Source organism: Hetaerina americana, unplaced genomic scaffold (genome assembly GCF_022747635.1).
Source record: "Hetaerina americana unplaced genomic scaffold, ioHetAmer1.1.p SCAF_11, whole genome shotgun sequence".
In the NCBI taxonomy this organism is placed as follows: domain Eukaryota; kingdom Metazoa; phylum Arthropoda; class Insecta; order Odonata; family Calopterygidae; genus Hetaerina; species Hetaerina americana.
In genome coordinates this window covers 28,909,898-28,927,760 of record NW_027286181.1, presented here as the reverse complement: position 1 = coordinate 28,927,760, position 17,863 = coordinate 28,909,898, and the positions used below count along the sequence as shown (strand labels likewise).

The 17,863-nt window shown below is 38.0% G+C and overlaps 1 protein-coding gene across 3 annotated transcripts in view; it reads right to left on the bottom strand.

Annotated features, from left to right (window-relative positions):
- The window catches only part of LOC139700990 (lipid storage droplets surface-binding protein 2-like), a 64,668-nt gene that overhangs the window by 24,483 nt on the left and 22,322 nt on the right, over positions 1 to 17,863 (bottom strand). For all 3 annotated transcript variants that reach the window (XM_071599537.1, XM_071599538.1, XM_071599539.1), the window contains exon 2: positions 1,498 to 1,683. In XM_071599537.1, coding sequence (XP_071455638.1) covers positions 1,498 to 1,683 — 186 coding nt within the window. The remainder of the gene's footprint in view (positions 1 to 1,497; positions 1,684 to 17,863) is intronic.

Here is a 17,863-nt window from a genome sequence, read left to right as displayed (position 1 = left end):
TTTTAATATCCACCATTCAATCATTGAAAAGATGCGAGATGTACACAGTTGAAAACCAGTGACCAGCGATATCCAGGTAAACATCGATAACAGGTGACATCGACGCAGCGATACAGGTAAATATCAACATAAAAACTTACGACGTTATCTCTCGTTAAGTCTCGGTGTGCATTAAGCTGACCTTGCGTAAGTAAGAGCACTGGCATGTTGGTGCAACCCAGCATAATGTCGTGTCACTTTACATTAAGGGAGACTTAGATAAGTTAAGGTTTTGCGTTGGATCAATGCAAGCGGTTGCAACAATGTTATTCTGTTATCTTGCGTGTTGGTCCTATCTATACTTCAAAGGAATTTCATCCGTTATCACAAGTACACGTATATGTTATCATCTAGCTTATTACATTGGCAATTTATACTATTGTCTTGCAGTATGGCGTTTTGAGAGGCATACCTTCACATTCTTGGTTTTGAAATTATTACCACAAAAATAACCAGTTTGGTGCGGGCTCTAATGGTGTAAACAATTGAAATATAAATAGCTCATTAAAAAGGTGAATGTGACCATGCTTACGGCGAACTTAGAGGCATTTATTAAAGGATTGACAATATGTAAAACTAGCTATAGGTTATCTATGAAAATTATTAAATACAACGCCAATGTTGTCAACATTTTTAATATTGAGTTAGGTCGAGCCTACCTATTATCCCTATATAATCTGGCAACCTTGATTTTATATCGCGTATGATAGCAAACAAACCCGCTTACCGCAACGTGAGTGGGTAATTTATTTATTGGAATCAGTCTGTAAAATTTTTTTCGTAGAAATTTTAGACCAATACGATGACAAAAAGAAAGTCATCCAAACAATAAATGCAGGATCGTTATCACTATTAAGTTATAGCATTAACAAACAGCATGGGCAAATCTAAGTTTGCTATTTGCGGTGTTGCCCAGGTCATTTTTCGAAGAAATAGTAGATTTCCTAAAGAATCATTGAATTTTTCTTAGATAAATATGGAATAAAATTTATTATTTTAACATTTTCTATAGGAAATAATATTTAACGGTGAATACTATAGTCGGGTTTAGTTCCACACATCAAAACTGCTGAGAATTGCATTGCATGTTATCACCTGTTTGTAAAAAAATATGTTGTAAATCTTTTTCATGCATCTGGGTGAAAGAGTATTTTAAAAAGGGTGTACCTTTATGAATCGATATATGGTAGTATTTTTACGACGCACACAGAGTGACGGGTGAACCTAAATATAAGGAAAGGATTTGAAATAAAATTAATTTCTCGTGGCGTACATAGCTGTTTGATATTTTTTATTCCCACCAAATGGCAAGTCACTTCGCGTCAAGGACAGAAAATCAAAGAATTGCGTCTGTTTCTCATCTCTTATGTGGCTGGAGGGAAGAGTGGAGAACGTGGCTCGGAAAAAAAGTTCATTAGTTGGCTGCATATACATGTGTGTGTGTGTTTGTGTGTATACCTCTTGCGGAGGAAGTTTGACGGCCGGAACTTTCGATTCGACGTAGTCGAGGGAAGAACAGAGGAGGGAGTCGACCGTCTTCAAGGGCTTTTCCAGTCTTGCGGTGAGCGGCATGGCCGTCTCCACAGCCTTGTTCACCGTCGATTCCGCCGTTGAAAGGGTCCAGTTGAGCGCCGAACTGGATTCCTAAAGAGAGGGAGAGAAAAATAAAAGCATTAATACTTGTATATTACTTATGGCTGGAGTTCACCGTAACGTTTTTTCATTGGCTCATATCCCCAGGAACTGATCCAATCCGGTTAGGGAATGCATAATGTCTTTACTTGTTGACTTCGAGCGTGTGTAATTATTTTTTGTATATATAATTGCTGACATTTACATGTTTGTTGTTTACATTGTTGTTTTATAATTGTTGGCACACAATTCCCAAGTATTATAATCAAACTTGCCTTGGAAAAAATAACATGAAATATGACATGAACCAATATCACAAAAAATTATAAATAAAATCAGTCAGTAAAAAAATACACTTAAAGGAAACTTCCAAACACAAATCTCTGACACAAAAAAAGGAAATCCCAATCTCACTAACATTAGTTTTCCAAGCAACAAGAAAAAAAATCAAATTAAGCTGTTACATAGATTTTTACACAACCCATCACTCAAATTATTACATTAATTGTTTACGTCTTTCCTTAAGTCTTTACACTGTTAGGAAAGGGCTCGAATAGTTTTGCAAGTAAGGTGTTCCAACAAACAATTTTTTTATTAAGGAAAGAATTTTGGTTGTATTCGTTCTTTGTGCCTGGCATTCTCCCTTGACTCTTATCATTTATCCCTACTAAATTTGGATTTCCCGCCTCTTTCCTTGGTTCTGACCAAGCTGTACATAATTTAACCTTTGCTCCGTGAGTGATTTCCACCCTAGCTGATCTAACATTTTGGATGCGCCACAAAGTTTATCATATCGTTTTACAAAATCACGCTCCTCTACGCTGCACGCGATCCAATTCGTCAATTAATCCTACATAGTGTACCCTACGAGTAGCATATTCTAAATGAGGCCCAACTAGCGAAATATAACATTTTTCTTCGACCTTTTCATCACATTTACCCAGTAATCTTCTTATGCATCCTAATTATATTTTAGCTTGTCCACATATTCTCCTTAGTGTTTCACCCAGGAGAGATTGTGAGTGAGGGTAACGCCTAGGTATAGTATTTAACTGAGTCTACGCATTCCATTTCGGTGTTCCCAATGCAGTAGACGTTCCGGAGGGAATTGATCTTTTTCCAAAAATTAATGACTACGCACTTTTTTAAGTTTAATTCTAATTTCCAAGTGTCGCACCAGCGTTGTATACATAGAATTAAGATCATCTGATAAAGCCGCTGTATCCTCAGCATCACGGATATCATGGTAACCCACTGCATCGTCAGCAAATAAACGTATCTTACTAGTGACTACGGAGTTAATGTCGTTAATTTAAAGCTGGAATAAAAGAGGTCCGATTAAACATCCTTGGGGAACACCTGAAGTAACTTCCACTGAATTTGAGCTAACTCCACTACTCTTCGCAGCCGACCATTCTAAAGTTCCAACCCAGATATTTTTATCTATTCCATTTGCTCTCTAGCTTTTCGATTATTTTACCAGAAGGTGCTTTGTCGAAGGGTTTTCATTAATGACTCCTGATTATCGAAGTGTCTCACGATCAAACTAGAAACTATACGAGTATTTTCCATAACCTTCCACGAAATGGATGTGAGGGAAATAGGTCTGTAATTGTTCGGCTCTTCCTTGCCTCCGTTTTTAAATATTGGTGTTACGTTAGCCGTTTTCCAATCTCTGGGAACCTTTTGATACACCAGCGACTTATTAAATATTATTTCTAGGTACGGCACAATTTCCGAAGCTATACCATTAAAATATATGAGCGGGTATTTCATCGGACCAGAAGTATTCATTAGGCTTCGTATGTTTCAGCAAACGTTCTATACCATAATATGAGATTTCAATTTTAGGCATCGGTTGACCGGCACTCCGGCCTCCGATGGATTTGGTATATTATCGAAGGCATTCTGTGAGATATTGTTGACGACGCTTTGAAAGAAGGAATTTAATAAGTTAGCCTTTTCCAAACTGCTGGTTACTCTTTCTGTGTAGTGAATTAACAGTTGACTTATTTCCCTGAACTTCTCTGACGTATGACCAAAATGGTTTGGGATTCTCTTTCAAATTTCCGCTTACCTTTCCCTTTTGAATTTCCTTAACGCTTTCCGAAATTCATTCTTGGAATTCGCCCTAGATATCTTATAATCATAAGTGATCTTATTCTTTTTGTAGCTAGTGATATCATCCCTAATATTTTTCATTTTGACATGACATAACCTTTAACGTCGCAATGCCTTTCTAACATCGGCGTTGTACTATCTAGGTTCCGTGATATCTTTTATAAATTTACTGGGAATGAACTTGTTGACTGCTGAGCGCGTGATCTCAAGGAAGTGATTCCACGTATCCTCAGTATTTCGGTGATTACTATCTTTCTTAAGACTAGCGAATTGATTCTGTAGCACGCGCTTCAGACGATTGTAGTCCCCTTCTTTAAACAAGTAAATTTTCCAATGCAACAATTTCAGAGCGTAAAAATCATTCGCCTTGACTGGGACTCGAACCCAGATCCCTCAATATCCGGTCGAGTGCTTTAGCCACTTAAGCTACCGAGGCGTCCTCTTAAACTCTGAAATTTTGGGGCTTTTAAAGGAACTAGATGTTATGACGAAATACCGTACATACAATGTCACATGTATTCGTAGTCGTGCGCGAGGCGCCACTGTCCACGAGGTTAAAGCCAACTTTAAACACGTATGGTGTTTTCCCTTTGACAAATTCCAAAGAAACTGCGGGAGATGCCGCAACAGTAACTTTTAACGGAGTCATCCGCTAATGTGCATTTCAATGCAACAATTTCAGAGCGTAAAAATCATTCGCCTTGACTGGGACTCGAACCCAGATCCCTCAATATCCGGTCGAGTGCTTTAGCCACTTAAGCTACCGAGGCGTCCTCTTAAACTCTGAAATTTTGGGGCTTTTAAAGGAACTAGATGTTATGACGAAATACCGTACATACAATGTCACATGTATTCGTAGTCGTGCGCGAGGCGCCACTGTCCACGAGGTTAAAGCCAACTTTAAACACGTATGGTGTTTTCCCTTTGACAAATTCCAAAGAAACTGCGGGAGATGCCGCAACAGTAACTTTTAACGGAGTCATCCGCTAATGTGCATTTCAATGCAACAATTTCAGAGCGTAAAAATCATTCGCCTTGACTGGGACTCGAACCCAGATCCCTCAATATCCGGTCGAGTGCTTTAGCCACTTAAGCTACCGAGGCGTCCTCTTAAACTCTGAAATTTTGGGGCTTTTAAAGGAACTAGATGTTATGACGAAATACCGTACATACAATGTCACATGTATTCGTAGTCGTGCGCGAGGCGCCACTGTCCACGAGGTTAAAGCCAACTTTAAACACGTATGGTGTTTTCCCTTTGACAAATTCCAAAGAAACTGCGGGAGATGCCGCAACAGTAACTTTTAACGGAGTCATCCGCTAATGTGCATTTCAATGCAACAATTTCAGAGCGTAAAAATCATTCGCCTTGACTGGGACTCGAACCCAGATCCCTCAATATCCGGTCGAGTGCTTTAGCCACTTAAGCTACCGAGGCGTCCTCTTAAACTCTGAAATTTTGGGGCATTTAAAGGAACTAGATGTTATGACGAAATACCGTACATACAATGTCACATGTATTCGTAGTCGTGCGCGAGGCGCCACTGTGGCGCCTCGCGCACGACTACGAATACATGTGACATTGTATGTACGGTATTTCGTCATAACATCTAGTTCCTTTAAAAGCCCCAAAATTTCAGAGTTTAAGAGGACGCCTCGGTAGCTTAAGTGGCTAAAGCACTCGACCGGATATTGAGGGATCTGGGTTCGAGTCCCAGTCAAGGCGAATGATTTTTACGCTCTGAAATTGTTGCATTGAAATGCACATTAGCGGATGACTCCGTTAAAAGTTACTGTTGCGGCATCTCCCGCAGTTTCTTTGGAATTAAGTAAATTTTCCTTTTAGGCTTCTTATTTCGGACCCCATGTAGCGAAAACTTAGAATTTACTGCCTCGTGGTCACTTATTCCTTTTAGTAGTTTCTTTGTTTAAGACTTTTTCAGAAATATTGGTTGCTAAAAAATCAAGCATATTACCGTCCCTAGTTGGTGAAACGACAAGTTGATGCAATGAGTTTAACGTAATAGAATTCAATTGCGATTCGCAGTTAAAATTTCAATATTTACACAGGGGTGAGGTAGAAGAAGGGGCGATATAGTCTCAATCTCGCCCCAATGAAGACATTTTATCATTATTATATCCTTATTCTTCCCATCACTCCCTGGCCCGAATTGTCCCATCCATCAGAGCCTTCAACCTACCATTCCCAATTAAATACATTGAATCTTTCCTGCCTCCTTTTGATTTTCCCAAGTAATCCTCTCTCACTTACCACCATGATTACCACTTCCTTCTTTGTTTTCCTTTCTGTTAATGTAATATCGTCCATCCTTCTCCAATGTACACCTATCATCATGCTTCAATGACTAAATTTCCGCTCCGTACATAACCACGCTCCATATTAAAGCTTTAACGCGCCTTTTCTTAACATTCTTACTCAAAGTTCTTGTTATCACTTCCCGCCAGGTGTAAACATCTCTGTCTAACGCAATTCTTTTTTTATGTCCCTGCTACTTTTACTATTTTGGTCCGGAACGCTTCCGAGATAGGTAAAGTGCTCTACCTGTTCCAGTCCTGGCCATCCCATTTTAACGTTTAACTTGGTAAATCTTTTTCTTGAAAACCATTTTTTTGTTTACATTAATTCTCATCCCATATCTCTCCAACCGTCTAATGCGTTCATCAATTCTGACAATCCCTGGGTTGACTGGCCTGGACTATTCAAAGCTTGATTATCTGAAAACCTAATTGAGTTGAATTCCCTACCGATTTTCATTCCTACTTCCACCCTCTACATTACGCCCCGCAATTTTGTCAGATTTACTCTATAATATACCTCCTTGATATCCACGAAGAAAAAAATATTTATATTGTTTGTGATGTACTTATATTCTTTATTAACTGATCTAATTATTATGAATTCACGCTTAACTCCCCCCTTAATAAACCCACGTTGTTTTTTCTATTACCAGATAGAAAGGATTCTATTTATTTTCGAAATTATGTTTTCGGATGAATTCCTCCCATCAGAGAACGCCTAGCCAAGACGGTACCCTAGCAATATAGAAAAAGTATTATTTTTGGAATATTTTATTATTTATTTCGGGAGTAAAACACGTTCACGCGTTAGCATTAGTTTTGGGGTAGCCAATGGCCCAAATGAGGGATATAATATGCATCAGAAATATCCTAAAATAAAGAAAAGATCAAAGGTGATCAGTTTTTCAATAAACAGAAAGTGAACCTACTTAGGCTAGAGTAGATAACTTGCATCAACAATTTAGAAAACCTCCCAGCTGCAAATGAGCTAAGTAGCGAGGATTTTGAAAAAGAAATTGCATTTGGTGATCAAGCTTTAATAAGAAGATTGAGATGAAGAGATGGCCTATAGTAAATTTAGTGAACTTGGCTGTCACTTAATGGGAATAATTTACGCTGGGAATAAATAACCTTTAATTCATTTCCTCACGTTTTATTTTACACAAGTTTCAAAGTTTTAACGTTGATACAGCACCGGATGAGAATATAACACTGAAATCTGTTGTATTAGATAAATACGAGTGGAAATGGCCACGAAGTTATTTATTGTTCATAGTAAATGTTCATTGAGTAAAGGTTCAAGGAAAAGACCAGTGGAAACTTCAATAAGTAATACGCATGTTTCATAAACTTGGCTTAGGCAAGGTATCTCTAAATTACGTAATAACCCGCAAGCTGCCGCAAGGGCGTGTGGCGGGGGATGTTAGGTCTTCACCTCTTTGAGACGTGAGTGCGGAGAATGGAAAAAATAAAATTTAAAGAAACGAAAGCAAACCCAGTTCTAGGTATGGTTGGGAATGAAAAAAGTGTGTTAGATAAAATTCGAAGGCAGGACAATTAGATGCAGGTGTAGCTGAAAAACAATAGGATACTAAATACTGCGATATAGACGAAAATACTTGGAAATTGAGTAAGATTAAGGAATAGAATAGGCATTTTGGATGGAATCAAGGGTAATAGACATTATGCACAGCTGATGAATGAGTTACTGAAATAAGTAGTGTCGGATCGAAGGATATTTGTTGGTTGGCCATGTTAGTTCGGGATTAGGAGTGTGTAGTCTCATGGCCCATCAAAACACTACCCTAATCAGGCAGATTACTGCTAATATACGTACGAAGCCTTTAGGTGAATAAAATTAGGAATTGGAAATTGTCACAAGATTTTTCCCTCAACCCGCGTGGGCTAATGTCTTCATCTAGGCCCATACGCTCCACCAACGTCTCTCACCTACATTTCTACCCTAAGTCATGAGCACTAGCCACAAAACCACCTCTCATTTCATTTGCCATGATCCCTAAACCCTCCCTCCCTCAACAGTCACTTCATACATCCTTCCCCGGAACATCCCATCTTTCTCCCAGATGCACCAATGTTGAGAAGGGGCTGCGGACCCAATTCCTACAACACACCCATGTCTATTATTCCTTTCTCTTGAGTAATTTTTTTAATAAACCCGGCGGATTCCTTCCTTGAACCTTATAGAATTCTTCAATTGAGATTCATCTCATATGGATCCCAGATACCTGTCGCGTGTCCTGAATGCGGCCTAACTAAAGCGAAGTGACATCTATGTCCTACTTTTTCATCAATTTTACTACGACTCGTCAAATCTTAACCAAACATCTTTAAGGTTAACCGGTATATTTTTCCTTTATTGATAGTGCTTTGCGTTTGAAAAAAGAAGTCTCAGGTATACAGCATGCGGCAACATGCAGTAACCTGTATGTTGCCGCATCCTGTATTTAATCTGTTCTAACATACTCAACTCGATCCCATTAACTTTACATTTTACGGATGTTTTATTTTTCTCTTTTGTTACAATATTTCATTGCTGTAAATTTTCTTATATTTCTTTATTCTAGCCCCCCTTCTTTATCCGATATAAACCCTACCTACCATCGGCCGTGGCGCTCTGTTGGCCCTATATCAAAGCTTGGCTTTAAAGCGCGTAATAAACACGACGCTGGCTGTCAAATGCTGTCGTAAGGCATCCGCGGTCCGTCGACTCCAACCTGCGGTGCACAACGGGGGAGTATTGGCTGGACCAAAGGCCTCCCGTCGTTTGGAAGCCGGGAGTTAAGTTGTATAATCATCGCTAACGGCTCCAGTTCATAGCGGTCGTCTATTTTTAGCGCCTCGATGGGCGATAATTATTTCATGCCGAGACGCGATCAAGGTGAATATCGTAGGGAGCTAAAGAACTCAGGGTAGAACGTTTCAAGGGGGTGAGAACTATAGAGGGGGTTGCCGAGCGATTCGTTCCCCTCCCTGTCAACCATTTATTCATTTTGAAATCGCCCCAGCACCCTCTCCAAGAGTCGAATCCCACGCGGTGATGAAACTCTGGGGGCTAATTTGTTTAATTTTATTCACCCATGACGTCATCATTCTCTATTAATATATATAATTACCTCATATTCCCGTTGCTTACTGGCTTTGAACAAGTCTCAAAATATCGCCGGTCCCAATTACATTCATCTGACAAATCTGTTCACTTCGTGCGATTGAAGTTTAATTCATGCCTCTTGAATATATCGTAGTTTAAGTTTATTGAAGTAAGAAGAACAGGCTTTCTGTCACAAGAAAAGACAATCAATATCAAATAGTATTACTATCATATACATAATAAAGAAGCGATCTATCAAAACTTATGCATGTAGTGTACTCAGCTCCGGACATACTCGTAAGCCGTGTAAGTTGCAGAGAATATGAGACTGGAGGCGATGGAAATATTTTATACCGAATAATGATGGAATTGAAACGCATAGACACAGCAACAAGTAAAGAAGTGCTTCTAACAGCGGGCGAAGAGAGAAATCCGTGAATGACACGTATAAGAAGAAGAGGGAAAATAATTTAACCCTTCCTGAGACCCGATAGTTTATTGCTATAGTATTATGGGAAGAATCAACCCCAGCCGTACTCTTAAAGAGTACGGCTGGGGTTGACTCGTTTTACGACAAGATTTTCAATGAAGGATACCATTGTGTTTCCTTTAATTCATTCTGATTGATACTATGTTACTGAACTTCGTTCCCATAACCTCTCCACGTTTGACCTGATCTAAAATGGATGATTTTTGTTGAATAATTCGTACTAAAAACTCAATGGACTACTCAAACTACTTGTCGAGCTCTGGTGAGATTGATTGAAATTAAATTGTCAGGTTCTTTTTCTACAGCTCCTCTCCTCCCCCCTCTGCCCCTCATACACCGGGTGCATGGATCTCCTACGGTACACCTATTATGTGGGTCGCGGGGTATTCGCGTAGATGTAAATCTTTAGAAAGACTTCTGCCACCACCTTCACTAACCTTCTTCACCTCTGAACTCAGACAAACAAACTCATGTTCTTTCAAAGATTGTTCAGCGCTAATACTTGAAAGATTTAAAGGTGAAGGAAATCCTTGTCTCGTGTCTAATCATCTTCTTACGAAGGCTTTTTGCACTATATGATTGTGGCGCAGTCTTTCCACGAAAGCATCGGAGTTTGAAAAGGAGCGCGGTTACAAATTCTATAAAAATGAAAGGAATAAGAAAAAAAATACGAAAATTATTCCCAACAGTTGTCATTGTACTTTCGTATCCTTGCCACAGGTTATTTTTAAGTGCTGTGAGTCTTAAAATTTAAGAATGAGTATAAATACAGTAACGTATACCGAAGGAAAAAGCAAGTTTGTGACTTTAATATCGTCAACGAATTTCTTAAATGTTTACGGGTAATTTTGACGAGATGCGGTGGCGATCTTCTACGAGCTGCATACATTTTTACAGACACATATGTACAACAACAGTGCGGCGTGAAATTTTTCTATTTGGATCCAAAACACACCGACCCAATTATTTAAGATAATCAAATATCCCAGCGATGAATGGTTCGTTATCATAAATTATTGCTAATTTTCCCAAAGATGTATGTAAAGGAAAATTGTTTGTAGAGCATTTTGATTTGTGATGGAATGTTGGAAACTACGATTGAGGGGAGAATTTGGACTGATGAGATAGTGAGAGGAAGGGTATAATAGACATGATGGGCGGAATGAAGGGAGGCAGAAATTATGCGCAATTTAAAAAGAGTTTACTGTTCAATGCAACAATTTCAGAGTTTAAAAATCATTCGCCTCGATCGGTCAAGGCGAATGATTTTTACATTCTGAAATTGTTGCATTGAAATGCATATTAGCGGATGACTCCGTTTAAAGTTACTGCTGCGGCCTCTCCTGTAGTTTCTTAGAATTTCGGTTTACAGTAATTCAGGAAGATAGAAAGCTTGCTGTCGAATCAAGCAAATCAAAGCTCCGGGACAAGAACTCTTCCTAGAACTTAGTTGATATCTCTAGCTTAAAAATGAGTTCATAATAATTTTTTAATAGATGTTATCAGTGTTTGGAGATTTCAGTCAAAGGTATCAGTTAGTAGGAGATCTTAAATTTACTGAATATTTCTTTGACCTTAGTTCTACGATTCATTCATATGCGTATTGGCGTAACAGAATGTAAAACGATAATAAGAACTAAATTCTATGAACCTCCTTGCCTATCCTTTCATCGTCATTGGTTATCAATATAGGAAATTGGTTTGTAGCAATTCACCTAGTACCCTTCAACCCGAATATACTGACAATTCATTTCTTCAAAGTTCCAATGGCTAACATCTCATATCACCTCCTCCTCCTCGTGGTTCATCAACGGCCAGCATCTAAGAGTACAGTTTTACCTCTCCATGTTCCGTTCGATCTTGGTCTTCATTAAATTGTCATGACTCAAGAGGTGCATGACTGAACATTCTGTTCCTCTAGTTAGGTCTGTTACCCTGGTAATATAATCTCTCTTCACTTATTCATTTGTTTCTGTCAATTTTTTCTAATTTAAAATAAATTTGTAAAAAAAATGCCTTTGTAAGTATATTTAAGTGCATTTGTGTCCAAATTTACATGCTTATGTTGATATTGCACGATTTATGGGCAATTAAATTTAATTTCATAAATGGCCACCTTAGCTGTTGTCCAAAATCCGTCGCAAATATTTGAATTGGTGGCGGGGGGGGGGGCTGCTTTAAGCGATTCACACTTCATTTAAGAGAATAAATAATCATCATTCAAGTACTCTTAATTCTTTCCGCAAAAATACTAAAACAAAGTCTTGATAATCCTACTTTTAACCTACATCTCATATACATGTAATTGTCTTCAATGTTATATTACGGGAGGGACTATAGAGTCTCAATCTCGCCCCAATTAAGACGTCAACAAAATAAATACATCTTTACACTACCCCGCAAGCCGTAACAAGTACGTGTGGCAGAGGGTGTTCGGTCACCAGTCATTCTGCACCTGCTCCAGTACTTCCACAAACACGTTGCACCTCGTAATCCTCCAAAAAGTCACGTGAAAGGGGGCGATACCAGACACCATTCATAAAATAATATCTGTTATACACATTGCAATTTTCTTCTATTCGCAACTACTCCATCGACCAAACCAAGACGACAATTAAGGAAAACAATTAAAAAGGGCCGGCTCACATGCTACACAGCCATTAGTTGCCAGGTCGCATTCTACTCATGCAAGGTCGGAAATTGACAATTACGTTTGATTTCCTGTTTTATTTACGTGACACCTTGACAGCCAGCCCGAGGGCTCGTGGCGGAGGGCGTTAGGATACCAGCCATGAGTGATTGAGAGGGAATATAAAGTGTGTGTCCTCAAATTTTGTACATTGCTTACTCAGTTCTATCTTAGTGTGCATACATTAAAGATAATCTCACATTCTAATCGCGAATGATCATCTATAGCAACGTGTGAAAGGTGTATTTTTTCATGATATAGTTGTGGTCCTCATAAACACATAACAGGTGATTAAATATTACTAAATTGCAGCAACACAGGGTGGAGGGCATGTCGAGCTTCGTCTTGGCCTAACCCGACCTTATCTTTCAACTGACTGGAAAAACTAATTTTTTACACCAATTTCTTATTTTATAATGCTAATTTATCTTCAAACGAAGAGTAATTTTTGCGCAGTGTGCTTTGGGTGAAGCAATATTGGCTTCCATTCTCCGCGGTATAGGGCAGTGAACTGGGAAACCATTTATTGATAGTACTGTTACTCCGCGCACCTATTGGACTTCCCCTTACACAATGCTGAATTCCGATATGCATCTATCTACATGGTGCTCTGTAAGCCAAAGCTAGGCTGTGTGGTATGGAACGATTAAACAATAGGCATGCAACATCAAAAATGAGGTTTTTATTGACTTTTAGTCATGAAAAATAAATTTATTTATTTATTTAAAATAATTCCAGTATTGATATCTCTAAGTGCATAGATTATGGTATCTAAGTTACATATCTACGCATGTACGAGATTATGTAAAGGCCATTTTGTATGGGCCATTCAATTTTTCTATACTCCACGGAAGTATCCTGATAACTGATACATGGTCATTGCTAATTCCTCTTTTCACGATCGGTGTATTTTCCGTTTTTCATTTTCCCGGAAACATTCGTTATAATGTAGGCGGTTTAAAAAATGTTAAGTTGCCGGGGTTTTTCTTTCCGGTGATATATAATTATGTTTTTAATTTCCATGAAAAATTTCTTAACATCATATATTTTTTACTTAAGTTCAAGAGATATGGACCTTTTCGTGATTATTGAAATATCAGTGGCAAACGCTCGAATTTTAGAAAAAACTGAAGGAAACACATTTAAAAGATGAAAAGAGTAAATATAATATAGATCGAGAAAATCGTACTTCATAAGACCTGGAGAAGTGTAGGCACTGCAAGGGAATGAAGAGGTTGTTGGCCTAGGACAGAGGAGAATGGCAACAGCGACAATACTTTGCTCTGTGTACATGACATGCTTGAAATATTGAGGGTTTAAAATATTAATTACGTGTAATAATTTGCTTATTCACCATCCGTTATATGATTGCTTATTATGAACCCCGAATTAGCAGTAGTTTTTTTCTTCACCCTAGATTTACGGTTTTAGCTTTTATCTATAAAAAATTAACTATAAGACAGAATTTGCTAATGATATTCACATTTAATTACACATACACTACATGATACACTGATAATTTTTGTGATGCTAAATTAAAATATATCAATTGTAAATTTTATTCGAATGCTCCATTAAAACTTAACTACTTCTTTCAACATTTTTGTGGGGAAATATGAATTATACGTTCATCATGTACGTATTTCCTTTAGCCTCAAACTGAGTGTTAACATTTTATATCAGTTCAGTAGAAAGTAAAGTTCTTAACAAATCTTATGCCGGATACATTTTCACAAAATGTGCAATTTCAATTGTATACCAATCCAAAATAACTAGAATTTTAAGACGCTTTCTAATGACACTAACACGAATTACAAGTGATGAAAGTCTAGTTACTTGCTTAGTTACTTGAGACATAATTTCGGCTTGGTTACTTAGATACTACAGCTTAGCTTATGGCTTAGGTGTTACTTAGTTACTTGAGATATAATTTTAGCTTATTTCTACGTTTTTAAAAATGGTCGCTGCGCTAAACAAATGGGAATACTCTTAGAAAAGTACAGAACGATAAGTCAAAGGTGAGTTATTGTTTAATTTTAAACTTGAACTCGATTTACTTAATTTCGCTTTTGCACCTTGAACAGATTTTACTGAGAGAATTCATCAAACTTTAAGCCAATATGGAGAGAATCTTATTAATTTTTGTTGTAACAGGGTGTTCGATGACTAGAAAATTTGAGAAAAAATAATAAATTCCTTGTAAATTCATAGATTTGAGATTTTTCTAGGTCTATCATTTATTTCGGTTCGATTACTAAATTAAACAGCGTTAAGTGAAGATGACCTAGATTAGTAAAACATTACTATGATAAACTAAGTAGCATATCTGATCTGTAGCATAGCGGAACTAGGTTGGGAACCACTCACAAAGCGAAGGCTTAACTACAGATTAATCTCTTGCATAAACTGGAAGTATTGTATCATTAGCGATTATGTTGAAAATCCATTATTAGACCCATCGTATTGCGGTAGGAGAGATCATGAAAATAAGATTACAGAAGTCAAGTGCAAAAGATATATGTCAAGTCAAAGATGCACAGATTTAAGATGTCATTTTTCTCTTGAAGGGACCAGAATAACTGTAAAGGACTACGCCAAAATAGGGAAAAAATACATCCTTCCCCTCATCAAATTCACTTCCCCATATGTCCAATATTCCATCCTCAACAACAAATTCCAAGCCCAAGCCCATATTATATCCGAACACAAACAACTTTATCTTCCCTTTAATATTCGTCATCCTCAAAAGCCAAATTGCTAGATGTATCCATTTTTTTCCTAATGGGTGATGTTGCGTCGCAACGAAATCATGGCCGCAGAAAATAAAATTGCATATGATAAATGCAGTGTGAATACACCAAAAATTCGATGGAGAACATAATATTCATTTGTACGTATAACCTCACATCTATGCATGGATTGCTAGTGAATCCTCTTGTTCTTTATAAATTATTTTTTTATTCTTAATAGCCTAGTATCTTGCTTTTATTTTGTCTGATATTATTTTATTAATGGAATTGTTGCTATCAGTTCGTCTAGCACGCATAGAGAAGTATTTGACACTTAGAAACAGTAGTGCGTACATGCTTAACGTTAACTGAAATTTTACATGAAATAATTTACATGCTGTTGCATGCTTGTAAATAAAATGTAAATAAATTTAATTCAGTCAGACAGATTAAGTGAAGAATGGATGGATTGGAGTCGTCATTTTTCCCACGAAAGATAAGGGATCAGAATACCTTTGCCAGACCGCAGAAGGAGGGAAAATTATTTTTGGTCTAAAGTAGTCTGGTTTGTAATCACCCTCTTCCACACACCCTAGCGACTTGGCTTCCATGGTACTATGTAAATATGCTTGGTGTAGAATCACCACCCTGACAAACTCCCTAGCGTTGAATTGCATAGTTCCATGGGAAATCGATATGGGAATTGAAAATATTACATTTCCTTGTTGAAAATAACTAAAACTCAAATATTAACAGTTGCAAGGGAAAATGGCCGTGCGCGATCTCCGTATGTCAATATACGATGCCTTGTTTTCAAAGTCTGAGTGTGGTGGTGGTGAATGGAAAAATAATGTTGACGGAAAGGAAAACCTAAATGGAGAAGTTCTTGGTGTGGTATGGAGTGTAAGGAGGGAGACGGTTGTTGGAAGGTATTCGAGGAATGCAGGACAAGTGGACGCAGAAGGTACTGGAGGCGTTGAACTTCTATTTAAGGGGAAGATGTTGAGAAAGCGATGTATGTAGAGGGAGGAAAAAAAATAGGCATTCTGAATGGAATTACCGGGGGTAGAACGAATACGATGGGATAAAGTTTTGCTGACCACTCCGTGTTAAATGTATTGGAAAGGATTTCGGGGGATAATTTTGCTGACTCGTGGCACTTTTATTTTTTGCGGTCAGTATTCTGTGTCCATGTCAGTCGTCAACTTTTTTTTCTTTACGTTTGTTCAAAAACTAGGAGCGTGTCTTCTATGCTTCTCTTGGCAGTTTATTTAATACTCGTAACCTGTAGCACTTGATGAGAATCTTATATTCATTCATTACAGTGGTGTTTTTCAACGTTACAGCAAGCTTTCGAACTTAACTAATTACCAACATTCTGTGTCACAAAAAAAAATTATTTTATTATTTCTATGGTTATTTCCTCTTCTTCGTAGACATTTCTATTGTTGACTCGAAGATAAAAAGTGAATTAAATTAACTAATATTTTTAAAAAACTTTTGGTACACATATATACCTCTCGCAACACCCCGGTTGACAATCGCACTATATAAGAGCTGCCTAGAAAGAGTTCTTTCATTCCTAAAACCATTACAGTTAGGGAACAAAAGTTAGGACATATAAAACAGTTTACCTACTACTGAAGTTTTTTTGGATGAGAGTGGGTTTAGTGGCGAGAACATAAAAAGAGTAATGACCTAAGGTAAAGAAGTTTCTACAAAGCGGCAAAAAGTTGATGACGGGCACCCAAGTAAAGATATAAATAAAAGCCCGGTAAAAACTAACATTACTTACTAACTAAACTTGTGTATGGTTCACAAAATTGGTATTTGAGGCAAGAGGATAAGTTGGATCGGAGGCCTTCGATATGTGGGTGTGGAGAAGGATGGATAAAATAAAATGAACTGAAAGGAAAACAAACGGTGAAATTCTGGGAATGGTAGGGAACAAGGGACAGACGGATCTTGAGAGAAATTCGAAGAAGGCAGGACAAGTGGATCCAGGAGATCCTGAGATACAATCATATGCTGATGATAGTAGTAGAGGGGAGAATTCTGGGAAAGCGAGGTAGGAGGAGGGTAATAATAGGCATATTTGATGAAATAAAATAAGGTAGTAAGAAGTGAAGTACCGTAGCGCCAATTTCAAGGATTCATCAAAAACGAACCCTAACCAAATATTTTATTAATAATAAATAACTTATCTAAAAACTATATTGATTTATGAAATTTCAAATATCTTTGAGTATTGCAAAAGTAATAGTAGAGGTGGAGGGCAATCTCTTGGCACAATGACTCACAATTGCTTTTTCATTTGCAAACCTAACTGACCTAATCAACTCACCGCCAACTTACTATATATTCCCAGCTCAAATAGTAGAGGTCATTATGGGCAGACGACCGACAGCTGAGGCCACATGCACCATTGGGGATAGGTGAGTAATTTGGCAGGGGTTGCGTCTTCAGGCTATGAAGAAGAAAGGAAGAGAGAAATCCGACGTCGGCATTGGCCTTCCCGGAACGAAAGACAACTAATGGGTCCAACGTCACATCCAACGGACGGTAAACTCCACTTAAAGTGCAATCCTAATGTCACCCCAATTAGGGATCGGGATAGCTCTGAAGAATTTTGCCACCATCGGGATTTGAACACAGGTCCTTGGGTTGGGAAGCCATTGCGGGAAACGCACCAAACCTACGCACTTCCCAGCCCAGGTCCTTCCCATGCCTCATCC